The sequence below is a fragment of the Grampus griseus genome, assembly GCF_964374135.1.
Source record: "Grampus griseus genome assembly, chromosome: 12".
Classification (NCBI taxonomy): Eukaryota; Metazoa; Chordata; class Mammalia; order Artiodactyla; family Delphinidae; genus Grampus; species Grampus griseus.
The window spans coordinates 437,417-464,927 of NC_139006.1; the positions used below are offsets into that span (position 1 = coordinate 437,417).

At 54.3% G+C, this 27,511-nt stretch overlaps 2 protein-coding genes across 4 annotated transcripts in view; one reads left to right on the top strand and one right to left on the bottom strand.

The window, feature by feature from the left end:
* POLE (DNA polymerase epsilon, catalytic subunit) overlaps positions 1-20,344 on the top strand; it is a gene marked incomplete at its 5' end in the record, with an annotated part of 54,544 nt that extends 34,200 nt beyond the window's left edge. Inside the window, 20 exons of one of the 2 annotated variants that reach the window (XM_082667949.1) lie at positions 2,331-2,543; positions 2,763-2,972; positions 3,233-3,376; positions 4,766-4,906; positions 5,112-5,265; positions 5,342-5,448; positions 5,672-5,848; positions 5,955-6,178; positions 6,312-6,532; positions 6,783-6,987; positions 8,107-8,280; positions 9,254-9,379; positions 11,092-11,231; positions 12,710-12,889; positions 13,901-14,032; positions 14,147-14,340; positions 18,450-18,650; positions 19,014-19,139; positions 19,816-19,905; positions 20,029-20,344. In XM_082667949.1, coding sequence (XP_082524075.1) covers positions 2,331-2,543; positions 2,763-2,972; positions 3,233-3,376; positions 4,766-4,906; positions 5,112-5,265; positions 5,342-5,448; positions 5,672-5,848; positions 5,955-6,178; positions 6,312-6,532; positions 6,783-6,987; positions 8,107-8,280; positions 9,254-9,379; positions 11,092-11,231; positions 12,710-12,889; positions 13,901-14,032; positions 14,147-14,340; positions 18,450-18,650; positions 19,014-19,139; positions 19,816-19,905; positions 20,029-20,142 — 3,273 coding nt within the window. In that variant the 3' untranslated portion in view covers positions 20,143-20,344. Of the gene's footprint in view, positions 1-2,330; positions 2,544-2,762; positions 2,973-3,232; positions 3,377-4,765; positions 4,907-5,111; positions 5,266-5,341; positions 5,449-5,671; positions 5,849-5,954; positions 6,179-6,311; positions 6,533-6,782; positions 6,988-8,106; positions 8,281-9,253; positions 9,380-11,091; positions 11,232-12,705; positions 12,890-13,900; positions 14,033-14,146; positions 14,341-18,449; positions 18,651-19,013; positions 19,140-19,815; positions 19,906-20,028 lie in introns of both variants that reach the window. The other variant, XM_082667950.1, reaches the window with a different exon arrangement.
* Positions 20,345-23,396: 3,052 nt separating this feature from the next.
* Positions 23,397-26,830, bottom strand: P2RX2 (purinergic receptor P2X 2; the record flags this gene model as incomplete). 2 transcript variants are annotated; one of them, XM_082668068.1, is made up of 12 exons in its annotated part: positions 23,397-23,775; positions 23,968-24,045; positions 24,133-24,198; positions 24,319-24,409; positions 24,646-24,776; positions 25,156-25,294; positions 25,426-25,506; positions 25,680-25,776; positions 25,858-25,933; positions 26,044-26,115; positions 26,224-26,359; positions 26,655-26,830. In XM_082668068.1, the coding sequence occupies 12 exons, from the start codon at positions 26,828-26,830 to the stop codon at positions 23,671-23,673; spliced, it is 1,248 nt and encodes a 415-aa protein (XP_082524194.1). In that variant the 3' UTR covers positions 23,397-23,670. The 2 variants fall into 2 exon arrangements, with proteins under 2 accessions (XP_082524194.1, XP_082524193.1); XM_082668067.1 differs by having other exon boundaries at positions 23,397-24,045.
* Between the last annotated feature and the right edge of the window lie 681 nt (positions 26,831-27,511).

The window sequence follows — 27,511 nt, forward strand, 5'->3', positions numbered from 1 at the left end:
CTAAAATTCATATGAAGAACAAGTATAAGAAAAACAAAAACAATTTTGAAGATTAACAAGAGGAAGCTTGTCTTAGTATGTAACAAGACACACAAGAAAGTCTTATTAAGGCAAGACCATACAGCAGTAGCGCTAATAGGTACCCTAGAAACAGATCCAAATACGTATGGGAGCTTGGTCTGTCACAGAGGTAGCGTTATACATTATTAAGGAGAACGGAGTGCTTATCAATAAATGATATTGGGGGAAATGTTTTTTCATATTTCAAGAAGTAAGTAGCTATCTCACACTGAGTATGAAAACAAATTCCAAATACAGATCTAAATTGAAAAAAAAAACAACTGTTTAGAAAAAAACACAGGAGGCTATCTTTATGATGCTGAGGTAGAAAGAGCTTCTTAAGGCATGCATAAAAAACGATCACAAAGGGAAAGACAGATACATTCAATTAATTAAAATGTAAATTTTCTGTAGTCTGAAACAAGAATGGCAGAACGTTGGTATTTATTGAATCTGAGTTATAAGAACCATGGATATTCATTACTTTTGTAATTTTTATAATAAAAAGTAAAAAACACACACACTTTTATAGTACAGAAGTCACCATAAAGAGACAAGTCATAATTCGAAGAAGATATTTGGAATGTACGAAAGTTAGGAATGGTCCATAAGCATGTGTATATTTTTCTGTTGCTATGTAGCAAGTAATCCGAGAACGTAGCAGCTTAAGTAACACAGGTGTTTTTGTTTTTTGTTTTGGCTGCGCCGGGTCTTTGTTGCTGCGTACGGGCTTTTTCTAGTTGTGTCGAGCGAGGGCTACCCTTCGTGGCAGTGTGCAGGCTTCTCATTGTGGTGGCTTCTCTTGTTGCGGCATGCAGGCCCCAGAATGCATGGGTTTTAGTAGTGTTTGCAGCACGCGGGCTCAGTAGTTGCAGCTCGCGGGCTCTAGGGCTCAGGCTCAGTAGTTGTGGCGCACGGGCTTAGTTGCCCTGCAGCATGTGTGATCTTCCTGGACCAGGAATCGAACCTGTGTCCCCTGCATTGGCAGGTGGATTCTTAACCACTGCACCACCAGGGAAGTCCCACAGGTGTGTTACTATCTTGCACTTTCTGTGGCCTGTGGTTCTGGAATCTGGGGACAGCTTATCAAGGTCCCCTGGCTCAAGGTCTCCCACAGACTACAGTCAGGTGTCATCAGGACTGTGGTCTCATCTGAAGGCTTCCCCAGCAACTGGGGAAGGAGGTGCTTCACTCTGGTAGCTGGTGGCAGGATTCACTAGTGGAGCCGTCCTCATTTCCTTGCTCCATGGACCTATCCAGAGGGCAGGTCACAGCCTGGCAGCTGACTTCAGAGCAAGCACTGGATAAGAGCCAGAGTGCCAGCAGTTCAGAGGTCACTGTGTTTTATAATCTAATCTCAGAATGACATCCTGTCACTTTCGTTGTAATCTGTTCATTTGAGGCAGGTCACTGGGTCCAGCCCACACTCAGGAGGGAGTCATACAGGGGCATGAACAGCTGGAGGTGGGGGTCATCAGGGCCATTTTAGAAGACTGACTGCCCCAGGGTCAACCCCACTGTCAGGTAAATGAAAAATGAAGTATTTAGGTACCACATCACACCAAAAAATGAGTATGGTGACACCAACTATTAGCACATGTGGGGAAGTAGGAGCTTATCTGTATTTCTGGTGGGAGTGTGAACACAAGCTCTTCAGGCAGCATGTGGAAGGATGGTTGTTGACGAACCCAGTTTCTAGTTCTGAAAGAGTAGAAATTAACCATTCTTCATTTTAGAATGTCATGGATAGGTAAGCTGATTTATTTGCATAATGGAATATCCTACAGTTAGAATGAATGGACAATGTCCACATGCATCAATAGGGATCAATTTCAAAAATACGTTATTGAGTAAAACAAGTTGCAGTAGGTTGTGTACCATGTGTCTCTGTTCATATAAACCTGCAGCTTAAAGTAATGGTATATGGGTTTATAGGTACGGAGTAAAAATTCAAAATGTGTGGGGAGTGGTAGGCACTGTGCTTGGGGGCTGGGAGGGAGAAACAGGGGGCGTTTACCTATTCTTTGCAGTATTTTATTTCTTATGAAGAGGAGAGAGTTCTGAAGCAAGCACAGAAAAATGTAAACATTCACTTCATAATGGTGATGCCTGAGTGACATTTTCTGTCTGACCTTTTCACTCTTAAAAGTTTAAAAATAGATTAGTCTGTAAATGAATACGTTTGCATACAAGTATTTTACCTTATTCAGAGGTGCACTTACGGTGATTTCTAGAGAGAGCTGTTCTAAGGCTCCTTTGGATCTTTGCAGGTGGGCGTGGCACAAGCTTCAGAAGGTGCCCAGAGCCTTGGCGCCCCCGACATGGAGGACTTCGGCCTTGTGAAGCCGCTGCACTCGGCAGTGCCCGTTGCTACCAAGAGGAGGCGTAGCCACTGGGAGAGCCAGGAGGAGTCGCAGGACCTGGAGCTGACGGTGCCCTGGCAGGAGATCTTGGGGCAGCCTCCGGGGCTTGGATCCACCCAGGCAAGAATCCTCAGGGGGAGGAAGCAGGGACGCTGGTCAGGCCTGACCTGTGACGAGCCGTCTCCCTGCAGGGTCTGGGCCCTGAACTGGGCCTTGACCCCTGAGCAAATTGGCAAGATGTACCCAGTTCTTACAGAGCACTTGGGGACTGTGGAAGGGTGTTTCTGTTTCACTCGTGCTCAACTGTATTTCCCGTCTCCTCCTCTTGCCCTATCCCAGGAAGAGTGGCTGGTCTGGCTCCAGTTCCACAAGAAGAAGTGGCAGCTACAGGCTCGACAGCGCCTCGCTCACAAGAAGAGGCGGCGTCTGGCGGGGCCAGAAGGTGCACCGAGGCCTGGGACCGTCCGAGAGGGGCCCTCCAGAGGGCTGGGGGGCTTCTTGCGAAGAACTGCTCGCAGCATTCTGGACCTCCCGTGGCAGATCGTGCAAGTGCGGACAGCTAGCAGTGGGAGGGCGGGACACCCCTGAGGGCGGGAGCATGGCTTATGGGAACGAAGGGGTATCTGGATGGCTCACGATCCTGGGGACCTGGTCTGGAATGGAGCAGGAAGGGCAGGGCTTTACCTTTGTGCCTCTGTGACAGGGCCTGGTGCTGGAGGCCACCTGGGAGATGGCCTGTCCACAGGTATTGAGTGCCTTCTGTGACACGGTGAGACACGCACTGTTGTGCGACCTGTGTTTCCTTTCAGATCAGCGAGACCGGCCAGGCTGGCTTGTTCAGGCTGTGGGCTGTCATCAGCAGTGACCTGTATTGCATCAAGCTGAACATTCCCCGGGTATTCTACGTGAACCAGCGGGTGGCCAAAGCGGAGGAGGGCCCTTCCTATCGGAAGGTACGGGGGGCAGCTGGCGTTGCTGATCACTGAGGTCAGCTGTCTGCTCAGCCTCTGAGGTTGTCTCCACTATGGAGGAGGCCACGCAAAGACCTAGTGAGCTTTGTGACCTTGAGCGAGGTGTTCTGGAGCCTCCATCTCCTGAGAACCTTCTTGGGATGCTGTAAAAATTAATTGAAATGGTGCTGTGAAGCGCCAAGTGAATGCTCAATGATGGAAGCTGTGGGTGTCATTGTCCTTGCTGCGCCGTCCTCTTGCATCTGACGTCCATGTAGCAGGGAAAGGACTGGGTGGACATTAGTCAGAGGCTGCAGGCTCTGTCTCCATAGGCTCTTTTGATGTTAACGGCTTCATTGGGGTCTAATTCACATGCCATACAGTTCACTCATCTAAAGTGTACGATTCGTTGGCTTTTAGTGTATTCACAGAGTTATGCAGCCATCTCCACTGTCAATCTTAGAACGTTTTCATTACTCCCAAAGAAACCCCGGGCCCCTTAGCAGTCTCTCCCCTCTCCCAGCCCTCAGTAAGCACTGGTCCACATTCTGGTCCACATACCTCTAGATTAGCCTCTTGTGGACATTTCACATACGTGGGGTCCTACAGCAGGCGTCCTCCTCTCAGCTGTGGTGTCTTCAGAGGCCGAGCTCCCAGTCAGCTCCACCCAGAGCTCGTTCACTGAGCAAATGAGCACGTTTCTTGGTTGGGTGCTAGGAACCGATTAACAGGTTGATATCTAGTTGAGGAGATGAGATTCGAGTATTGGTAACTGGCAACTAGACAGAGGAGCCTTCTGGAGAAGGTGAAACTCGATTCTGACCAGAATATTCAGCAAAATATGGATCTAGAGAGAGGACAGGGTGGGTGTTGGGCAGCAGAGGACAGATGATCTGGAATTCTGTAGCTTTCTTGGATGTGATGTGATGTAAGTTTGTAGGAGGACATCCTTCCTTGTAGGATATTTTCCCCTTTGGGCACCCCTCTCCTGCTCCCTCCTCGCCAGGATTCCCACACTCCTTTCCTAGTCTTCTGTCCAGGAAAACATGGCTTCTCTCGCGGTTTTTGCTTCCTGCACCCTTAAGGTTAAACCCAGGAGAGAAAAGAGGAATATAAAGCGGGAACACCTGCCCCTCACAGTCTGGGAGCTTGTCTGCTTTTTAGAAGCCTCGGGCAGCTTCTTGAAGTTATGCCCAGACCTTTTCATTTTACTCATTGGGAGAGATGGGCTGTAGGGGTTTACTCCATGGTTGTGGGCACCAGAGGTTCTAGGCCTGTTTAAACGATGCATGGCTGTAAGAGTGTGCGCACATGTGTTTGCCTGTGCATTGTAGCACACATTACGACTTAGCTCAGTTGTGGGGTGAGATCATCGCCATATTGTGTCACCAGGTGAATCGGGTCCTTCCTCGCTCCAACGTGGTCTACAATCTCTATGAGTACTCGGTGCCAGAGGACATGTACCAAGAGCACATCAACGAGATCAACACTGAGCTGGCGGCGCCGGACATCGAGGGCGTGTACGAGACTCAGGTAACTGTTTTCCCAGCTGAACTGTGCAAGGATCTATCCGGATGGAATAGAGGGAAACAAACCCCACAGAGGCATGGACAGGCTAGCAGCATTGGCTGTGGACTTCATGGACACAGTGAATTTCAGCAGCATGTCTGCCGAAGATGGCCACGGGCCTGTGCTCTCCCCCGTCAGCCCTCACACCACTCGTCTGCCCCCCTTCCAGGTTCCGTTATTGTTTCGGGCCCTGGTGCAGCTGGGCTGTGTGTGTGTGGTCAATAAACAGTTGGTGAGGCATCACTCAGGCTGGGAAGCAGAAACCTTCGCTCTTGAGCACCTGGAGATGCGCTCTCTGGCCCAGTTCAGCTACCTGGAACCAGGTATGGCATGTGCCAGCCGCCCTTGCTTGACCCACCGCCTGCTTATCTCAGGGTGACAGGCCATGTCCTCCTGCAGGGAGCATCCGCCACATCTACCTGTATCACCACGCGCAGGGCCACAAAGCTCTCTTCGGCATCTTCGTGCCCGCACAGCGCAAGGCGTCTGTGTTTGTGTTGGATACCGTGAGTTCTGGGCTAGGCTGTGGGCGAGCCTCGCTGGGGGAGGAGCATATCCCTGGGCACGGAACTCTCGCACCCCTGACCCCACTGCTGCCTTGTTTCCAAAAGCCTTCGCCCAGCAATTAGAAGTGGATCCGCAGAGGTAGCCCGGCCACCCATGTCCACTCCGGGCTGCCCACTTCCTTCCCTGTGGGGAGAGGCGCCGACCCAGCCCTTGTTTGTCTAGGTGCGAAGCAACCAGATGCCCAGCCTCAGTGCCCTGTACTCAGCCGAGCACAGCCTTCTGCTGGAGAAAGTGGGCCCTGAGCTCCTGCCCCCCAGCAAACACACTTTTGAAGTTCGGGCTGAAACAGACTTGAAGGTCATCTGCAGAGCCATCCAGCGCTTCCTGCTGGCCTACAAAGTGCGTGCCGTCGGGGTCCCACACTGCGGGAGCCCCCTCCCTCCTTCCCTCCTTCCCTCCCTCCCCCGGGCCAGGTCCACCTAGCTGTCTCCTTCCCTGCGCCCAGGAGGAGCGCCGTGGGCCCACACTCATCGCTGTTCAGTCCAACTGGGAGCTGAAGAGGCTGGCTGGCGAAGTGCCCGTCTTGGAGGAGTTCCCGCTAGTGCCTGTCCGTGTGGCTGATAAGGTCAACTACGGGGTCCTGGATTGGCAGCGCCACGGAGCCCGGCGCATGATCCGGCACTACCTCAACCTGGACACTTGTCTGTCACAGGCCTTCGAGATGAGCAGGTGAGCCGAGTGGAGGGGTGTCTCTGCCCATCTTGGTCGTGGCTGGCCTCACGGGTCTCTGGTGGCAAGTCGGCCTTCCCCGCTTCCCTGGTCGTTGTCCCCTCTGGGGCTGGCTGACCCCGTGCCCCTGCAGGTACTTCCACATCCCCGTTGGGAATCTGCCAGAGGACATCTCTACGTTTGGCTCCGACCTCTTCTTTGCCCGCCATCTCCAGCGCCACAACCACCTGCTCTGGCTGTCTTCCACATCACGGCCTGACCTGGGCGGGAAGGAGGCTGATGACAACCGCCTTGTCGTGGAGTTCGATGACCGAGCCCCTGTGGAGGTCAACAGTTCAGGCTGTTACTCCACAGGTGGGTGGGTGAGGCGCTTGGGGGCCTGGGCTGCTGCCTCTGCCGCTTGTTGCCGTTCTGTGCTGCTGGGAACGCTCAGCCCTGTTGGGCCGAGAGCCTGGGAGCCGAGCCTGCAGGGCTCTGCGGGTGTGTGCTCTGCAGTTGGCCGCCCCCAACAGCAGCCTCAGGGATTTTTCTGAGATAGTGCTTGCTGGGGTCAGGCTCCGCACCCAGGAGGGGTCAGTGCATAAGCGGTGGTGTCTGTGTGCAGTGTGCGTGGAGCTGGACATTCAGAACCTGGCTGTCAACACCATCCTGCAATCTCACCACGTCAATGACATGGAGGGGGCCAACAGCATGGGCATCAGCTTCGATGTGATCCAGCAGGCCTCCCTGGAGGACATGATCACGGGCAATCAGGCTGCCAGCGCTCCCACCAGCTACGACGAGACGGCCCTCTGCTCCAGCACCTTCAGGTACCCAGGGGCTTGCGACCCTGAGAACATCACCTGACCTTTTCTTCTTCTTGTGCCCTCTCCTCTCCAAAGGCCGAACAACAGTTTGGGTTCTAGAAGGAGCAGTAGAAATCCTTTTATCTTCTGTCCTTGTTTCGGAAACTAAGAGCTAAGACAGTGTCAGTGGGGTTTCCCTCCGCCTTGCCAGAAACCAGCATAGGGCCAGGCTCCTTCCTCTGCTCATGGGTCTTTTGCTGCCCTCCAGGTATGGGTTGACAGTTCCTGTGGCCAGAGGCGTGCCTGCAGGAAATCGCCAGTTTACTTGGGGTGCGGGTGTGTATCGAGTATCTGCTGTGGGATGCACAGCAGGACATGCACAGTGGGTTAAGCCACACAGAAGGGGGTGCGAATTGCAGCGGTGACACGGGCAGGGAGCACGTGTGCTCTCCACAGCCCACCGGGTGATATGACTGTGGCCCGTTGTAAAGATGAGGAAACTGAGGCCCCGTGCTTGTGGTCGTGCTGCAGTTGAGGGGAAGGGTTGGTGCTCAGGAGCAAGTCTTGGGATTCAAGAATGGTTTTCTCCAACCGCCACTCCTGTTGCATTCTCACAGAAGGCGGGCGGAGCTGGAAGGAGCAGGCTGCAGGCCAGGGGGCTGGTGGAGAAGAGGCTCAGGGCCCGAAGGCACGGTGTGGTCAGGGCCGAGGGCTGCTGGGCAGGGAAGCGGCCGCTGTGTCCCGAGAGGTGCTGGCAGCAGAGCTGCCACGGGGCGGGGATGGCTGCGAGCCACCTGGGGCGACACAACCAGGGCAGTCGTGGTGAAGCAGATCGTTAGGCCCATGACTGGCCCAAGGGAGGAGGGCCCTGCAGGTCTCTGTGGTCAGTCTTCTCCTGGTTCTCCCAGCAGGTGAGGTGCCTTCTTGTGGGGCACCCCCGTCTTCTCAGCTCTGTCCTGGCACCAGCCGTAGGGAAAACTTGGAAGGTTGTGTTGAGTGTGGTGGTGTTGAGGGGTGCAGATGAGTCACAGAGGGCCGAGGAATGGATCTGAACAGTGAGAAGGGAGGGGGCAAAGGTGACAGCAAAACAGGGAAGAGCTGGTGCCAGCAACAGAGGGGGCGCCCTCTGAACCCCTCCTGCAGGATCCTGAAGAGCATGGTGGTGGGCTGGGTGAAGGAGATCACGCAGTACCGCAACATCTACGCCGACAACCAGGTGGTGCACTTCTACCGCTGGCTCCGGTCCCCGTCCTCGCTGCTTCACGACCCCACCCTGCACCGCACGCTGCACAGCATGATGAAGAAGCTCTTCTTGCAGTGAGTGCTTCCCGTGGCCTTCTCCGGGCTATGCTGATCCCTCAGTCCCCAAGCCAGAAAGATGGCAGTCAGCACCTCTGGGAGTCAAGAGCCCACTTGAACCATAGCGATCAGATGGGTCCCAGGAAGAGCTTAGCTGCCATCGCAGCTTCCAGAGACACGCTGTGCGATGCATAGTCTTTGTTGCTTTTTCATAAGTCATTGTACACTGTGCTTACTGTTCTGCACCTCGCTTGCCTTCGTTAACAGTAGATCTTAGAGAGCTGTGTGTGGATGTACCACGCTAATGGACATTTAGGCTGCTTCCACAACTTTTGCTGTCACAGTGACCAACGTGGAGTGGCCTTGTACGTGATGAGGTCGTGCAAACATGTCTGTAGAATAGTCTTCAGGAAGTGACGCTGTTGCAGATCTGATCGATATTATCAGATAAATCTAGATGGGTGAACACCAATTTGATCAGTATTATCAGGGAGATAATACTGTAAAGGTATGTATTCTTTACCTCCCTGTAAAGGTCGTACAGTTCATTGTGCTACTAGATATGATTGGGAATGTATGTCCCCACTCCAGGCCACGCCGCCATGCGGGGTATTATTGCCAACCAGATGGGATAAAATGCTCTCTTGGTATACCCTTAATATGCAGTCCTTATTATGAATGAAATTGGACTTCCTTTTCATATCCTTTGCCCATTTTTCTGTAGATTTGGGTTTTTTTTCCCCTCATTAATTTGTATGAGTTCTTTCTAGATAAAAATTAGCCATTTTTCTGTGATGTGAGTTGCACACTTTTTCCTCAGTCTTTGTCTTTGGTTTTGTTTACGGTAGGGTTTTGCAATGCAGACCTCTTTGTTCTTTGTTGCTTCTGGGTTCTAAGTATGTTTTCTGCTTCAGGACGATCAGCTTTTTTCTCACAGTGTCTTCTGGTCTTCTCTGGTGTCTTGACCGTTGATTCTGAACTTGGTCTGCAGGCTCATTGCTGAGTTCAAGCGCCTGGGGTCATCAGTCGTGTATGCCAACTTCAACCGCATCATCCTGTGCACCAAGAAGCGGCGGGTGGAGGACGCCCTTGCCTACGTGGAGTACATCACCAACAGGTGTCAGCATTCCTGTACCCTTCATTCATCTGTGTCTTATCTGATCCATTCACCTGCTGCTGACAGCCTTAACGTGTCTCGTAGCATGGCTCTGTTGGTAACGAATGCTTTCTGCCTTTGGGTATCTGAAAAAGCCTTTATTTCACCTTTGTTTTTGAAGGATATTTTTGCTGGGCATAGAATTGCAGATGGATCTTTTTTGAAAGTCTTTTTTTTCCTCTTTGTTTCTTTTTGGATAATTTCTGTTGTTATGTCTTTAAATTCACTGATCTTCTGCAGTGTTTAATCAGCCATTAATCCCATCTAGTATATTTTTCATTTCACACTGACAGTTTTCATCTCTAGAAGCTTGGTTTGGGTTTTATACATCTCTAGAGTCTACCTAACATGGTCAGTCTTCCCTCTGGTTTAACACATGCAATACTGTTCTAATAACAGGTTTTTTGTTTTTGTTTTAATTAATTTATTATTATTTTTGGCTGCGTTGGGTCTTCCTTGCTGCATGCGTGCTTTCTCTAGTTGCGGCGAGCGGGGGCTACTCGTCGTTGCGGTGCGTGGGCTTCTCATTGCGTTGGCTTTTCTTGTTGTGGAGCACAGGCTCTAGGCACGCGGGCTTCTGTAGTTGTGGCCCGCGGGTTCTGGAGCGCAGGCTTAGTAGTTGTGGCGCACGGGCTTCGTTGCTCCACGGCATGTGGGAACTTCCCGGACCAGGGCTTGAACCCTTGTCCCCTAAATTGGCAGGCGGATTCTTAACCACTGCACCACCAGGGAAGCCCCTAATAACAGGGATTTTTTTTGTTTGTTCGGGTTTTTTTTTTTTTTTTTTTTGCGGTACGCGGGCCTCTCACTGTTGTGGCCTCTCCCATTGCGGAGCACAGGCTCTGGACGCGCAGGCTCAGCGGCCATGGCTCACGGGCCCAGCCGCTCCGTGGCATGTGGGATCTTCCCGGACCAGGGCACGAACCCGTGTCCCCTGCATCGGCAGGCAGACTCTCAACCACTGCGCCACCAGGGAAGCCCCCTAATAACGGTTTTAATTCCTGTTCTGCTCGTTATTACGTCTCTGTCAGCTCTGATTTGTCTTCAGTTGATAGATTCTTCTCCTTATTATGTGTTGTGTTTTCTCTGCTTCTTTGCACACCTGGTGATACAGGATGGGATGCCAGACATTAAGAATCTTGGCTTGTCCGTTGGGTAATTTGCATTCCTGTAAATATTCTTGAGCTTTATGTTATGTTACTTGGAAACAGTTTGATCCTTTGGGGCATTTTTTGAGATGTATAGGCAGAGCCAGAGCAGTGTTTAGTCTAGGGCTCATTATTCCCACTGTTGAAGCAAGACTTTGTGAGCACAGCTGCACGTGCCTCTGAGTTACGGGGTTCTGAGAGCGGCGGGAAGCAAGCACCCCAGGCCTGGTGTGGTTTTCTCACACTTGCGCGTGATCCATGCTCTGCTGAGTGTGGGGTTTGCTCTGTGCCGCTCTCGCCTCTCAGCCCTGCAGCGCTGGCCCCTCGTGGCTGGACGCAGATGCCTCCCTAGTATCATGTTTCCCGTGTCCCCTAGAAACTTTGAGGGATGGTAAAATGTGCGTCTACTTTATATCCCTCTTTAGATAAGTAGAGGGTTAAACAGATAATAAAAGAAGTGGGGAAAGTGGGAAAAAGGGAAAACTGTTGATTTCATTTAAGCAATTTCTGTTTTGCTTGTTTTAGCATCCATTCTAAAGAGATCTTCCATTCTTTGACAATTTCTTTCTCTCGATGCTGGGAATTTCTTCTCTGGATGGATCCCTCTAACTATGGTGGAATCAAAGGAAATGTTCCATCTAGTATTCACTGTGGACAGGTAAGAGGTAACCAGTCTTAGAGAGCAGAGGTTGGAATCTGAAGCAACTTTAGGGGTCCACATTGGTCCCTTCAGTGCACACTTGAGGGTCGCAGGCCGAGTGCCAGGCACACGGTTCTAGGCCCCGGTCATGTAGTCCTTGCTTTCACGGAGTCTGTGAGGGCAAAGATCACGAACAAGCAAACAAGTAGATGTATACGCCAGTGTCAGCAATGATGAGGGCTCGGAGTAAACAAAAAGCAGGGTAGAGATAGAGAGTGAGCCACGGGGGAGGGGCCGATTTGGATGGGGAGGTCGAGGAGTCCTCTGAGGGGGGGACGGAACTGCAGTGTTAGGCTGCCGTGAGTTACAGGACAAGCAGAGACAGTGGTCACAGGTATGGGCAGAGAGCTGGCCGGGGCCAGGCCACTTGGGCCTGAGGGCTGTGATGGACACTTGGCTTTCAGTGATGGGGAGATTCTGAGTGGGGGAGTGTCAGGGCCTGACTTCCACTTGGATCCTGAGTGGACAGCACCGCAGGAGGTCAAGGTCTGAGTGGAGCCCGGTTAGTGTCGGCCCCGGGGAGGATATGTGGGGCAGGGTGGAGTCAGGGAGAAGGACTCTGGTGGGCATTGCAGGTGGAGTGGATGGGCCAGCAGAATGAATGTGGGGTGACGCCCGGGGGCACAGGGGCGATGTCTGGGCGAGTAGGTTGTAGGTGGGCCTGTGCTTGGGTGTGTGAACCCCGATGGACGGGGCAGGAGAGCGAGTATGGGGAGAAGGGAGCTGTGCTTGGCTGCGGCGTGTGGTGTTTGCCGAGCCTGACGTTTGCTTGACGTGCACAAGGTGGAGATGCAGAGGTCAGGTGGTGGCAGGGGCGTCAGGGGAGGGGCTGGGGGTGGGAACTTGGGGTCATCCCAGCTGCTGAGCCTGGCAGCTGGGGCTGGTGAGAACACCTGGGGGTGAGCGTGGGTTGAGAGGCCTGAGTGCCCCCAGGGCAGGTCCCCATGGAGGAAGCTGCCAGTGGGTAGGGGAACTGGGGGGATGGGGCCTCAGGCATCAAAGGGAGAGCGGCCCCAGAAGGAAGGAGCCGTGCTGCTGAGAGCAGATAGGAAACAGAGGCTGCCCTTGGTGCTGGGGTTGGGAGGGCCACTGAGACCACGACGGGAGAGAAGGAAGTGCAGGCCATGCAGACGAATCAAGGGAAGGCAGTGGTGGCTGCTGCTCTGAAGGGTGGCGGCCGTCAGAGTTCAGGTGTTGGACATTCTTGCCTTCCTGGGAGGTGGGAGTTGAATAATGTTAAAGTGAATCCTCTGAAAGAGCAAACGAGAGTAGCGGTCAGCTGTGTACTGAGTGCTTCTGTGCACCAGGCACGTCCCATAAATGACCTTATTCTTAAAGCCGTCCCGCAGGAATCTCGCCTGGGCTTGGGGGGCGAACAGGGCACCCGTTGGGCGGTGCTGCTGTGCGCAGACGTGACTGGGGTTGTCTCTGTGTCCCAGCAAGACTCCCCCGAAGAGGGCAGAGCGGAGGGGGAGGAGCCTGAGGAGGAACCTGAGGAGGGAGAGGAGGAGGGAGGTGCACAGGAGCCGGATGTCGAGGACCTGCTGGAAAACAGCTGGAACATCCTGCAGTTCCTGCCGCAGGCAGCCTCCTGCCAGAGCTACTTCCTCATGATCGTTTCAGGTGAGTCGTCCACACTCTCCATAGCGCCTGAGCCACGCACTGGGAATAACGTGGCCCTGGTGGGAGCACGCCCAGAGTCGGGGGTCCCTGAGGGGCGCCCTGGCTGCACAGCACTGTGAGAGGCAGGGAGGAGACCCTCGGTGAGCAGAAGCTCACCGTGAGGAAGGCTGCCCTTCCCGGGGCGTCACAAAGGCTTCGTGGCCCTGCCCCCGAGGTTTGTGCGCGTGCACGTATAGTGATCAAGGTAAACCCCAAGTAGAAAAGTTTAGACACTTCCTGAATCGACTGCCCCACTGGCTGGTCCTTGAGGCTCAACTTACGGTGTAAGAAACGCCTATATTTCATCTGGGTCTAAAGGTTTAGTGTTAGTAACACAACATTTTAAATCAACTATACTCCAACAAAATTTTTTAAAACGAAGGAAAAGTTTTAGTGTTACAAATCAAATTATTTAGCTTGATGTGTAAACGAAGTGTGTAGATTAAACACCTGTTATAATTCAGAGCTAATCATTAGAACAGTTGATGAAGAGCATCATAAATTAAATCATAAATTGTCAGCAGACACATAGACGTAGATATAGGTGCACCCACGTACATAGCGACAGAGGTAGTTCCATTGTGGTTATTTTATATTTTATATTTATATTTTGTCGACTTGTCTTTGAGCCCTTTGCTTTCTTAAGTTCTCTTCTGGAATGTGTGGGCCTGGTGGAGACTTTGGAGAAGTGTGCTGTGCCTGGGGGTCGAGGCGAGCCCTCTGTCTTGCCGTCCAGTGTGAAGGTTGACACGTGTTGCCTGAGCTTGGGCGTCAGCGAGTGCCCTGCGTGTCCCCATTTCTCTGATTGACTTTGGCTCATCTTAGTGCAGCAAATAGAATCATCGCTACTAATGACATTTCAGCCAGTCTGGCCGGCAGTGTGACTAGCCACAGGGTGCCCCCGGATTCTGGGATGTTGGCGGCAATGGCAAATCTCGGGGCCTGTGGCCTGAGCCTGCCCTCTCTCTGCAGCGTACATCGTGGCCGTGTACCACAGCATGAAGGAGGAGCTGAGGCGCAGCGCCCCGGGCAGCACCCCTGTGAGGAGGAGGGGGGCCAGCCAGCTCTCCCAGGAGGCCCAGGGAGAGGCCGGAGCCCTTCCAGGTGAGCGCCCTTGCCACGGGGGGCCACCACTGTGTGCTCCTCAGGGGTCCTTCCCTCGGTGTCGCGATCGCCGTGCAAAATAGGGAGCAGGCATCGTGTTGCTTCTCTTCCCAGGAATGATCACCTTCTCACAAGATTATGTGGCGAACGAACTCACTCAGAACTTCTTCACCATCACACAGAAGATTCAGAAGAAAGTCACAGGCTCTCGGAACTCGACTGAGCTCTCAGAAATGTTTCCTGTCCTCCCCGGTTCTCACCTCCTCCTCAATAACCCCGCTCTGGAGTTCATCAAATATGTGTGCAAGGTGAGGACACTCCCATTGACGTGTGTGCAGGTCACTCCTTTCTTCCAGAAACACCCACTGCGCCCACTCCATGCAGCCGCTGTGGGAAAGACCTCTGTTCTCACTCCGCTGAGGGGGCACAAGTCAGTGAGGGACAGGTGAGCTCAGAGAGCACAGGTGCTGAGAGGTGGGCTCAGGGGTGGGGCAGGTGAGGAAGGCCCTCTGATGGGGCCTGGGGCTGAGAATGAGACCACTGTGGCTAAGAGGGTCTGGCCATGGGCAGAGGGGATGCAGAGACCCTGGGGAGGGATGACCTGGTGGTGCTGGTGAAAGGTGAGTAGTGGAACGGCAGGTGCTCATGGATCACGTGGGGCTGGTGGGCCAGACTAGGAACTGGACAGGGCTCCCAAAACGTCTGGGCTGCTGTGAAACCTAAGAGGAGAGCTTGCTCGGATGCTAAATGCCTTTCTGGGAAAGGCAGGCTGCATCAAACGATGGCATAATATTACCAGATGAGGACCCAGCCGGCGTTATCTCTTACGGAGCATTTTCCTGTCCGTTAAATTAGCTCCCAGCAAATCACAGTTTCACAGTGATCAGTTGGCTTCTGATTGTGGTGAAGAAATGGTTTAGTGTACCATTTTAATTCCTTGGTAGACTTCAGAATTTTTAAGTTTTATTTTTATTACAGTATAATTTACAGGGACTTCCCTGGTGGTCCAGTGGCTAAGACTCTGCCCTCCCAGTGCAGGGGGCCCGGATTCAGTACCTGGTCAGGGAACTAGATCCCACGTGCCACAACTGAAGAGCCCACATGCAGCAACGATGATCCCGCGTGCCGCAACTAAGAGCTGGCGCAGCCAAGTAAAGAAATAAATACATGTTTAAAAGAATAAGTATAATTTACATACAGGAAAATTCACCATTTTAGTGTGCATTCCGTGAGGTACCCAATCACGCCTTCAGGATACAGAACCAGAGTCCCCACCCCTGGCACGCTCTGATCTGTCTGTCCCTGTGTTCATTTACTTTTTGAAAGTTGCATGCAGTAAAAGTCACTCTCCGTGCAGTGCAGTCGTTCGAGTTTTCACACATGGATAGGGCTGGCCAGCAGCAGCCAGGTAGGTACACAGCGGTCACCACCCCAGAGACTCCCCCACGCTTCCCCTCGGGCTCAGCTCCTCGCGCCTGCAGCCCTGGAACCGCCGATCTGTTATCTGTCCCTGCGTTGTGATCGCTTCCAGAATGTCACACGAGTGGAATGGTTGGTCATGTAGCCTTTTAGGTCTGCCTTCCTTCAGTCAGCAGAATGCACCTGGGGCTCCTCCATGTCATTGCTTGTCTCAGTGCTTCGTTCCTTTCCATCGCTGAGTCTTTTTCTCCCTTGTTGTGTGGGAGAACCGCAGTTCCCCGGTTGAAGGACATTCAGGTTGTTTTCACGTTTTTGGTGACTGTTAGTAAAGCTGCTGTAAACATTCTCATAGAGAAGGTTTGGGGTGAACATAAGTTTCATCTTGATAGAAACCTAGCAGGGGACTGGCTGGGTCATGTCGTGCTTGTTTCTAAAGTGGCCCCGTTTTGCCACTTTTCAGGCCTCTCATCAGCGGTGTATGGCTACAGTCCAGCTGCTCCACAACGCGCTAGAACTTGGTGGTGTTGATTTTCAAGATTTTATCTGTCCAGATAGGTGTGTAGTGGTATATCATTGTGGTTTTAACTTGCATTTCCCTAATGCTAATGATGTGGAGATTTTATGCATGTGCTTGTTTGCTCTCCATGTGTTTTTGGTGAAATGTCCAGAGCTTTTGCCCATTATTAAAAATTGTTTCTTTTTAAAATAATTTTTATTGGAGTATAGTTGATTTACAATGCTGTGTTAGTTTCAGGTGTACAGCAAAGTGAATCAGGGTTGTTTTTCTTATTGTTGAGTTTTGAGAGTTCTTCATATATTCTGTATATAAGTCCTTTATCAGATCTGTGACTTCCAAATACTTCCTCCCAGAATTTGGCTTGCCTTTTCAAAATTCCATTTTTCAGTGAGCAGAGGGTCTTAACTTTTATCTAATTTGTCACTTTTTAAGGGTTGAGCTTTTGGTGTCATATCTGAGAAATCTTTGCTTTAACCAAGGTCACAAAGTTTTTCTCTTACGTTTTCTTCTAGATTCTAGAAGTTTTATAGTTTTAGGTTTTATATTTAGTCTGTGATTCATTTTGAGTTAATTTTTGTGCAATGTGCATGTTATAAATTGAGGTTCATATTCTGCATAAACATATCCAATTATTCCAGCATTATTTGTTGAAAAAATCAGCCTTACTCCATTTAAATATGTTTGTGCTTTTTTCAAAACTTAACTGGCCATATATATGTGTGTGGGTCTGTTTCTGGGTCTCCATCAATCTGAATATCTGTCTGTTCTCCAATACCACACTGTCTAAATTTCTGTAACTTTATCAATATGTCTTGAAACCAGGTAGTGTGAATGCTTTAACTTTATTCTTCTTTTTCAAAATTATTTTGACTATTTTAGTTCCTTTGCCTTTCCTTATAAATTTCAAATCAGCATATCAATTTCTACCAAAAAAAAAATCCTCTTGGATTGTTGATTGGAGTTGTTTGGAGTCTTGGATTAATTTAGGGAGAATCGATATCTTAATGTTCAGGCTTCCAATCCATGAACCACTATATCTTTCCATTTATTTAAGTTGTCTTTGACTTCTTTCATCAGTGTTTTTGGAGCTTTCAGCATAAAAATAGTGCACATATTTGCACCTCAGGTTTTTATGGTTTGGGTGCTATTGTAACGGCACTGATTTTTTTTTTTTTTTTTAATTTCGCTGCGCTGGGTCTTAGTTGCAGCACGCCGGATCTTCATTGCTGCGTGCGGGATCTTTAGTTGCAGCATGCGGGATCTAGTTCCCTGACCAGGGATCGAACCTGCGCCCCCTGCATCAGAGGAATGGAGTCTTAACCACTGCACCACCAGGGAAGTCCTATCCTGAGAGTTTTAATCATGAATGGATGTTGAATTTTGTTAAGGGCTTTTTCTGTGTCAATTGAGATGATTGTATTGGTTTTTATTCATTAGTCTCGATATGGTGAATTACACTGATTTTCAAATGTTGATCCAGCCTTGCATTCCTGGGGTAAATCCCACTTAGTCGTGATACCAGTGCGTTCAATTTGCCAGTATTTTGTTGAGGATATTTGAGTCTGTGTGTGACAGTTTTTTTTTTACTGTAGTTGTACTGTCTTTGTCTGGTGTTGGTATCAGGGTGATACTGGCCTCACAAGATGAGTTAGGAGTGTTCTCCCTCTTGTGTTTTCTGGAAGATACTGTGTAGAATCAGCATTACTTCTTCCTTAATGTTTTGGTGAATTCACTTTCATTTTTTTCTGTCTCTTAATTACATCCAGTGTTCTCCCTATGTAAAAGACATGTATAATGTATATATTTTAAATAATACTGCCCAGTAGGCTGTCGATCCTCATTATAAATGTGCTTGCAAATCCACCCACTTTGTTTCAGATCGACCATAAACGCTCCTCCTAAAGAAGTCTTCTAAGTGGCGTTTGGTTCTGTGCTCTTGGCATTGTGCTAGGACAGGAGTTGTAGGGCTGGGAGAGGCCAGTGAAACATGCCAGTGCTGTCTTCTCTTGTTTACAGATGGGGGTTAACGAGTCTCCTGTGGCTCTGCAGGAGCGACTTCCAGTGCCAGCACTGCGGGCACTGACACACACGTGTGCTGCAGAGGCGTTTCTCGGCTGGCCTGGGAGCCCCCCCACCGTGGAAGGTTGAAGTCAACCCCTTTGCAGTGAGACTGTAGAGCTCTGGTAGACTTAGGACTGCCTGTCATTGAGGAAGAAGGAGCCAGTAAGGAGAACACATAGAGCACACTTCGGTGTGTCCCAGAGTTCCCCGGAGCTGACAGAGACCACAAGGCCTGGGGGCAGGGCCTCCACTCCACTCTTATGGCCCCGAGTCGGGGAATCACTGATGTACAGAAGGCAGGAAGAGTTGAGATGATGCTGAGAAACAGTAGCTTAGAGAGTTGGCTGTGGGGTTTTCTGGTCCAAACAGCAGCAGGGAGGCCCCGGGAGCTGTCCCTGATGTGGGCTCTGTTCTCTGCAGGTCCTGTCTCTGGACACGAACATCACAAACCAGGTGAACAAGCTAAACCGAGACCTGCTTCGCCTGGTAGATGTCGGCGAGTTCTCGGAGGAGGCCCAGTTCCGAGACCCCTGCCGCTCCTACGTGCTCCCTGAGGTCATCTGCCGCAGCTGTAACTTCTGCCGGGACCTGGACCTGTGCAAAGAGCCCTCCTTCTCTCAGGTGGGCCAGCTCCGTCAGGCCCCTTGCTGGTAAAGCCAGAATATCCAGGCATCAGTGGATCAGGGGGTCCTGCAGTACTCCCTATCAGGTGACCCCAGTCTCCACCTTTACTGGGCTACACCTCCTGGGCCCCCAGCTAGCTTTGATGTGAATTAGAAACAAACACCCTTTTCAGGCCACTCAGCTGCCACATGCCAGAGCCTTGTCCTGGTAAACACGTAAGTGATGACAGTGGTGATGTGAGTGTGCCCTGGAGCTGTGAGCGAGCAGTACCACAGTTCTCACCACGAGCTTTTCTCTTTCCATCCCTTCTCAATACTGGGGCTGAGGAAGGTGACCTGGTCCCTTTCCTTCTCTGCCTAGGATGGGTCTGTGCTGCCTCAGTGGCTCTGCTCCAACTGTCAGGTAGCCTACGACTCGTCAGTCATTGAGATGGCCCTGGTGGAAGCCCTGCAGAAGAAACTGATGGCCTTCACCCTGCAGGACCTGGTGAGCAGCGGGGCCTGGTGCTGGGGCTTTTCTGCACCCAGCCCGACCGCCCCTCCAGTTGGTGGAGGGTTTGTTGATAAGCAGTTCACACCCACGGGAAACTAGAGGTGTACACAGGTCTCAACATCGTTACCTGGTCCTCCAAGGTAACCACCTCTTGGGTCAGGCCTTGTCCATGAGCCCAGGTGACTCATTCATTCCTACAGCATCTGTTAGGCACCTACAGGGGCCAAGTGCTGGCTTCATGGACCTTTTTTATTCTAGTGGAGGGAGATACACAGTAAACAGGACAACTAAGTGATGGTAAGAGTAAAGAGAACCAACAGGCAGTGTGTGAGCAAGAGGGAAGCTTTCAGCATTAGTTGGAGGAGTGGTCTCACCAAGAGGGAACATCTCAGCAAAGACCTGAGGAAGGTGTTGCGGTCCAGACAGGGAACAGCTGGTGCCTGGTGTGATGGATGGGGGAGCCCCAGACTCAGAGTCAAGGGTAGGGTGTCCACCGGGAGGGTGTTGGGAAGCAGTTGGGATGTTTGGATAAAGCCCATTATCGAGTCTCAGATTTTATTCAGAATTGAGGTGAAGGCCATGGGGGAGGGAAGCCTGTCAGGTGCCAAGCGACTGGCCAGCCCTGGCCTGGGCCAGGGAGGCTCCTGACTGGGGCTGCTTCTCATTGCAGATCTGCCTGAAGTGCCGGGGTGTGAAGGAGACCAACATGGCCACGTACTGTAGCTGTGCCGGGGCCTTCTCCCTCACCATCCACACCAAGGTGGGGCCTCCCGTGGACAGCCAGCCCTGCTGCCCCTCGGCCATTGGCCCTTTCTGGGTCTCGGCCTTGCATCTCTGTGCCTCCTCTGGGACTAGTTCTCACTGTGACTGGTCATTCCTGTAGGTCTTCATGGAGCAGATCAGAACCTTCCAGAACATTGCCCAGCACTATGGCATGTCGTACCTCATGGAGACCCTGGAGTGGCTGCTGCAGCAGAACCCCCAGCTGGGACATTAGCAAGCTGGGCAGCGTCCCCATTCTCTTCTCTGACTACCCACATCCAAGACGGGCACCCAGGAAGACGACCCTCAGGGAGCAGGTCATGCAGCCCAGAAGAAGCGTGAACCAGCCAGAGCAGGAAGTGGCTCCACCTCCAGGTTCCCGGGGCCCAGCCTCGGCCAGGGCAGCCCTCTCTAGGCCCAGCCTCGGTCGGGGCAGCCCTCTCTAGGCCCGAGAAGCGTCTCCAGCGAGGGGTCCCAGGGCTGCCTTCTCGCTGGATGAACACCCCTCTGCTGCTGCACGGCCCTCCCTGCCCACTCCTCTGCTGCCCTGAGGTGCCCTTGGAGGTCTTCTGTTTGAGCCGAGCCCCTGAGGGTGGCTGGAAGCCAGACGCAGGGCGAGGGGCACCTGAGTGGGAGTCTGCAGCCCCAGCTCTCCAGTTCCTTGCTTCCGGGAGAGGTGGCTGTCCTACAGTCCACGCCAGCGGCATGCGGGCCGCATCCTGGGGACCCTGGCTGAACCTGTGGAGACCTGGGCGTCTCTCACACACTGAGTTCTGGGGCTAGGGCCCCTCTGTCTGTGGAGATTCCGAGTCAGAGCAGCCTTTGCCGGAGTGTCCGTATCATGGCGTAGTCACCTCGTCGGCAGCAGCGAGACTGGGCGGGGGGCGGGAAGGCTGAGGAAGGGGAGGATCTCAGGCTGGGGCTCAGCCGCAGCGGGGCGTGGCACCTCTCCCTCTGAATCTGCCTGTGCTGTGAGGGGGGCCACTGCAGCAGGAGGCCTGAGGGCCCCGGGGAGGGAGGAGGCGCGCCATTATCGCGGACTTCGACATCATATGTTAGCACCTGGATTCTAGAGAAGTATTTCTTCACATGCCAGACTAGGTTCTTTCCTTCAGGTCTAAGAAGTGGTTGGGAGAGGATGGAGAAAAGGGCAACAGCAGTTTTATCGGGATTGAGGCAGTTCTGTTCTTGCTTCTCAGCCTCAGGGATCAGTACAAGACCTGTGACCCCAAGGCAGAGAGGGTCCTTGGGCTGTACCCCCTTTAAAATGCGACACTCACCACCAGCTTGTTCAGGGCCCTGAACAGAGGGGAACAGAGATGTGCCCCTTGCTGCACAGAGATGTGGGCCGTGCTGTTTTCTCCTCCCGGGTGGGGCTGAAAGAGGAGAATGGGCCAGGCTGGGGGACCCTTTGCTGAGCATGAGTTCTCGCTCCGTTCTGCCAGCAGCAGCCCCAGAACATAAGATCAACTCTGTGCACCTCATTTCTAACTAAATGCAACTGGAAGCAAAAGAAAACCAGCCAAATTGGTGAGAACGCAGACATGTTAAAAGTGAATCACAGGGGCTTCCCAGGTGGCGCAGTGGTTGAGAGTCCACCTGCCGATGCAGGGGACGCGGGTTCGTGCCCCGGTCCGGGAAGATCCCACATGCCGCGGAGCGGCTGGGCCCGTGAGCCATGGCCGCTGAGCCTGCCTGTCCGGAGCCTGTGCTCCGCAACGGGAGAGGCCACAACAGTGAGAGGCTCGCGTACCGCAAAAAAAAAAAAAAAAAAAAAGTGAATCGTAAATTCAGAAACCCCAAACGGGTGGGCAGTGGGGGCCCCACTGTTGGCTGTGGAGCCTGGTTTAAATTTGTTCTCGTTATCTCAATTTACACTTTGGATTTTCGTTTTAATTTTACACTTTGACATTTCCTACAATTTTCACTGTGTGTATGTTTGTGCACTGCGCCTGGGTTTCTGGAAGGAAGGAAAGAAGACTAAGTAACTGACGTCTGTCTCTCTGGGTTTGTTGGCCCCTGGGTACTGCCCACCAGGCGCATCCAGGCCCAGTGACTGCAAGAAACCTGACTCGGCTTGGAAGGGGATGGAGCCCGTCAGCCCCCAGATGGAGATCAAATCAAATTAGGGCCGAGTTGGGGAGGAGGAGGGCTAACGGCGCTTCCTGGAAGCAGAGCCGGAGACGTCCCAGGGGAGCACGGAGGAACGAGGAGGTGGGGCTGCGTGTCTCGCCCACCCCCCCACCCCACTGTGCTCCCTGCAGCGGGGCCGGGGGTGCCAGCGGAGGCCAGCTTAGGGGCTGGGGGCATCTGGGGCGGTGGAGGTCCTAGGGTCACTCATGCTTGGGGATGGGAAACCTGAGCCCCTGGCCCTGGTTCTTGAGCTGCAGCCCAGCTCCAACTGGAAAAGCTGGTTTCTCTAAAACTAGAGCTGGATGTCACAGGCATTTGAGTGACCCAGGGAGCTGACGAGCATAGGAGAATCTGCAGGGGGGCTGGGTGGGGGCTTCTCAAGGGTTTGTGGCTCCAGTGAGTGGTGCTGGTCTCGTTGGCAGGTGGGGAGGCCAGCTCTGACTTTGGGAGTGACGGGGTCACAGGTGAAAGGATCTGTGAGAGGGACTATGCCTCCTCAGGTCTGTGCACCATCATACCCGTTGCTGGGGAAACCACCGTCCAATCAGGTCGTGGTGTCTTCAGAGCAGGGCCTGGCCAGGCAGAGCTGCTAAGTGGAATGACCACTGTAGCATCCAAGGCCGTAACCAGATTACCGGTAGGCCTGATCCAGCTAGTGCCGGCTTCCCACACTCCTCCAACCTCGTTCTGCCCTGTCCACCCCTGTTCCCCAGCACCGAATTCCTTCCTCCACCCCAATCCCCATTTGAAATAGAGCCGCAGGGCCTGGGCGGGCATTTTGGTGTGAGCCTAAGCTTTCGTTTTCCTTGGATACAACTCTCATCGCCTCCCTCCTGGCTTTCTTCCTCCTTGAGAGGTTTGGGGTCTAGGAGGAGCCTTTTCCTGTATTTTGAGGTTTGGGGCCCAGGATGAGCCCTGCAGGAAGCTGGTAAGTGCACTGCCTGAAAGACATGCTGGGATGAGTCTAGGGGTCCTTGTGCGCTCTCAGCCTGTGTGTCCCCCACCTCCACTGGCCCCCAGGTCAGACATGACTGTAGCCTGGCTGGACGTGGGGGCAGCAGACACATCCACACACTCTGCACGCAGGCTGGCTAGAGGGGCGATACGGAGGGCCAAGCACACCAAAAGAGAGACCCCGTGCGCAAAGACCTGCCATTGCATGTTTGTCTTTTTAAGAGCCTGAACATGCTTTTCCCCGAAGACGAGGCCAGGAGGGTCTGGTCACAGCTTTATTGGATTCTGGATGTGTGATTTCCTGGCTATGAGGTGAGTGAAGGGTCGGGGTGGGGGTGGGGGGTGGGGGGGAGGAGCAAAGAGCCTGGGAGGAGAACAGCTAGGGAGAAGGTGGAGGTGGGGACTTGCCCCCTACAGGCCCCTGGGCAGTTGGGGGACAAGATGGACAGGCCGGAATCAGGTGCCGTCCCCTTCATGTCATCCCACTGCCTGGTTGCACGGGGCCCTTTGGCTGCTGGTTTTGCTGCGACGCAGTGTTGAGGTGTGTGGGCAGGGCCCAGGTCCAAGGTCCAAGCCATGCTGCCCTGGGGAGTGGGGCGCTCCTGGGGCCACAGACTTCAGGGGCCCCCAACAGGCCCAGGTCTTCAGTGCAGCACGACAGAAGGTGGGAGTGGGCTCAGAGCTGGGCCAATCCTCGGGCGTCTGTGAGAGCGCAGTCCTGTTGGGAAGGCTCAGAGGTGCCAAGCCCTGGTCCTGCACCCCGCTTGGGAGCATCCACCATCTGCTCAGACGGGGCAGAGGTGGGGCAAGGCAATGGGGGTGGGACAGCCCAGGCCTGGCTCTGCCCCTCACCTTGCAGTTGGCCAGCCTGGCCTGGGTCTGCGGAGCAGGGATAGGGTGGGGGAGGGCCCTGGCCCAAAACAAGGGCCAGGGTCACAGGCCAGCTGCCTGAGGAAGGCCCTGGAGTACACACCTTGTCAAATTTCTTATGGCTGTAGACCTTGTTTTTGTTCATGAACGTTAGCAAGATCCAGTCGCACAGGAAGGAGCCCTGAGACCAGCAAGACCAATGCGTTAGAGCCTGGCACCTGCCCCCCCCGTCCCCCCACCCCCCGTGACCCTAGTGTGCATCCCTTACCACCCCGATAGAGGTCAGCGCTGTGGCCAGGTTAATGATGGTGGGAATCAGGCTGAACTTCCCTGCCTGGAGGCAAAGAGGCTGCCTGAGATGCGGGAGTGGGGCTCAAGGGAGGCGTGGGGTGTGGTAGGAGAGATTGAGGCTGGGCCAGCCCAAGCCTCAGGTAGGCAAGGTGGGCTGGTTTACCTGTCCGTGCACGATGATGTCAATTCGGATCCCGTAGGCTTTGATGAGTGTGCGGGTGGTGGTACCGTTTACTTTGTAATACTTGGCGAACCTAGGGCGGAATGACCCGGAAGCACGTCAGAATCTGGGAGGGAATGACCCGGGTGCAGGAAACCTGGCCACCTGACCCTGAGGAGCATGACGGGGGGTGCACCTGTTGCCCAAATGGGGCAGCTCCAAGACTCAGCCGACCACTGGCGCCCCTGAACCTTTGGGCACCTGCCCTGTTGACTCCTGGACCTCCACGGCTAGGGCAGACGAGGACCCAGTGTCCCAAGGCCAAGGTACCTGAAGTTGTAGCCAGATGAGGCTGGGACATGCTTGGGGTCGAGCCTCCGGAAGGAGTATTTGGGGTTGCACTTTGACGCCGACAGGTCCAGGTCACAGTCCCAGTTGATAATGACCCCAATTACACCACCCTGTCCAGAAGTGGGCACAGACACGGGGTCAGGGTGGGCTCACAGAGAGGACCTTCAACAGCCCCAAGGTCCTGCTGAGGCTATGTGTGGGGTGCATACTGTGAGGCACCCAGGGCAGCTCAGGGCAGAGAGCTGGGGAAGGGGGCTCGTTGAGTGCCCTGCTTCTGAGGCACAAGGGGATGCCAGGAGTCAATAATTTAGCAGGAGCCATGCACACCCAGATGGGTCAGACGATCGTGTTTCTCTTTCCTCTGCCCGAGCAGGGCCAGGGCTGGCCAAGACTGCAGACGGACTCGGCTGTAATGAGACCCTTTGTGTGCAGGTGGGAGCCAGCACCTGGACGGACAGCTGTCCCACCCACTCTCCCTGGTGCCCTCACCGAGTGTGCCAGCTGCGTGAAGTTTTCCCCTGCCTGCTCCACGATGTAGCCCAGCTTGAAAATGGGGCAGTAGAGGTCAGAGACCTCATGGAATGTGCAGTGTTTCAGGTAGCCATCCTTCCGGTTCTCGATGTTGCCCCTAAAGACAAGGCCTAGTGGCCTCAGATGGGGAGGGAGCAGAAGCCATGCACCCCCAAACAACACATTCCAAGAGGCAACCCCCCCCCCCCCGCAGCCCATCCCTTGTCGCCACGCGCTAATGGCTCTTACTTGGAGAACTGGAATTTGGGGTAGTGGATGCTGTTCTTGATGAGGATGGTGAAATTGGGGGCCATCTTACCGAGAAACTGGCTGAGGAGGCACAAACCGGGTGTGTTTAGTCTCCCCTTCTCCCGGTCCCCCAGGTTCCCCTGCTGTGCTGCCCCTCCCGTCCTTCTCCCCCCACACACCCCGACTCCGGTCAGGTAGGAGAAAGGAGCAAAAGAGCTTGGCCCCAGGTGGGTGGGGACAGCGGGTGTGCACACCTGACTGAGGCCCCGTCCTCCACCGGGCACCAGGCGGACACCTCGCAGGTCTTGGAGGACCCGTGGTAATAAGGCACGCAGCGCCCGGTCCGCAGGCCTGTGGGCAGACGCGCGCTCAGGTGGCAGATGCGCCCTCAGGGGCGCGGCCCGCCCCCGCCCCCAGTTGGCACACACTGACCGTTTCCCAGCATGTCCAGCTGCCCAGCCACGCAGTCCTCGTCCGAGTCGCACGTGGCGTTTCTGACCCTCATACTCTAGGGAGGAGGCTGCTTGGTCAGGGGCCCGACACTCTTTTCCCCCAGGCACAGCGGACCAGGCAGGGCCCCTCCCTCCCGCCCCGGCTCTGCTCTCTACCCGACCTCACCTCGGCGCAGGTTCCGAGGGTCTGGAAGGGGGTGACCTCGATCCTGGTGATGATGCTGAACACGCTGCCCCCCTGGGCTCAGAAACAAGGGACGGTCGGCCGGCGCCGGGCAGCTCGGCCGCCGCTCGGTCCCACCCTCGGGGTGCTCGGAGGGGGGGGGACGGGGCCCGAGTGGCGCACCTCGGGGGGTTTCACGTACTCCTCCACGTCCCACACTTTGTTCTCGGACGAAGTGATGCCCTTGACCTTGGTGATGACGGAGCTCTCGGGGCCCGTCTCCCTGTCCTGGTAGCTCTTTTGCACGATGAACACGTACCTGTGCGAACGGGCAGGGCCGGCTCTGGAGGCGACCCCGCGGCAGGCCCGGGACCCCTCCCCTGCCGAGTCAGCTCGACTCCGGCGGGATCGAGGCTGCGTCACCGTCTCTCGGGGGCCGGCCGGGTAGGCTCTGCGGCGCCCGAGGGGCCAGCCTGGCGGCGGCCGCCGGCATTCTCCTCGCCACCTGCCCAGAGCGGCCCCTCCAACCTGGGACGTCCCGGTGGCGCCCTCCCGTACGCTCCTGACCCCGCTGGACACCCCCTGCCGCCGGGTCTCCCCCCGTGCGCACCCACCACACGAAGTAGAGCAGAATGAGCAGCTGCACCGTGCGGTACACGATGCCCAGGCGCCGGTTCTTCACCACGATCACCTTGGGCGTCTCGTAGTCCCAGAACGCGGACCAGCAGCTCCGGGCCAGGCGTCGGGCCGCGGCCGTCCCCGCGGGGGTCTTGGGCTCGGCCGCCGCCATGGCCCCGAGCTGCTGGGACAGGAAATCGGGCTGGGGGGCGCCGGCGTGGCCGCCTCCCGGGCGTGGCCTCGCGCTCCCCGCCCTGTCCCGCCTCGCCCCGCCCCAGGTCGGTCCCCGAGCCGCGGGGGCGCCGGGCGTAGACACGCAGCGCACCTGGCAGGTGTCGCCAGGTGGGGCCCCGAGCGGGCAGGGTCGGGGTCGCGGCAGCCGTCGCCCCCAGCCCGCTCAGGGAGGGCGCGAAGACGGTGCAGGCCCTCGCGTCCCTCGGGAGGACACTTAAAACTCGGGGGGAAGACGCGGCAGAGCACTGCCCGCCTCCTCTGCGTCTCCGCCGGTGTCTGATGCGCAGCGCGCACTAAACCCGAAGAGCAATCCCTTTAAAAAAATATATGTATATTTACCCAATTTTGTTGGGATACAACCGACGCGTGAAGTTTTGTAAGTTTAAGGTGCACAAGGAGATGATTTCCCAAGAGCAATCCTTGATTCGTGTCCGCGGTTCCCCGCAGCTCGGCAAAGGCACCCCTGCCTCCAGGGTTCAGACAAAAAATCTGGATCTCTTTCTTTGCCCTAACAGTCCTCTTGCTTTTGTCTACAGATACACGTCAGGGCTGTTGGGTTCTAGCCCCTTCCCCCCCACACAAAGCGCCCCGCCGCGTTTCTCACCTGGATTTCCGCACT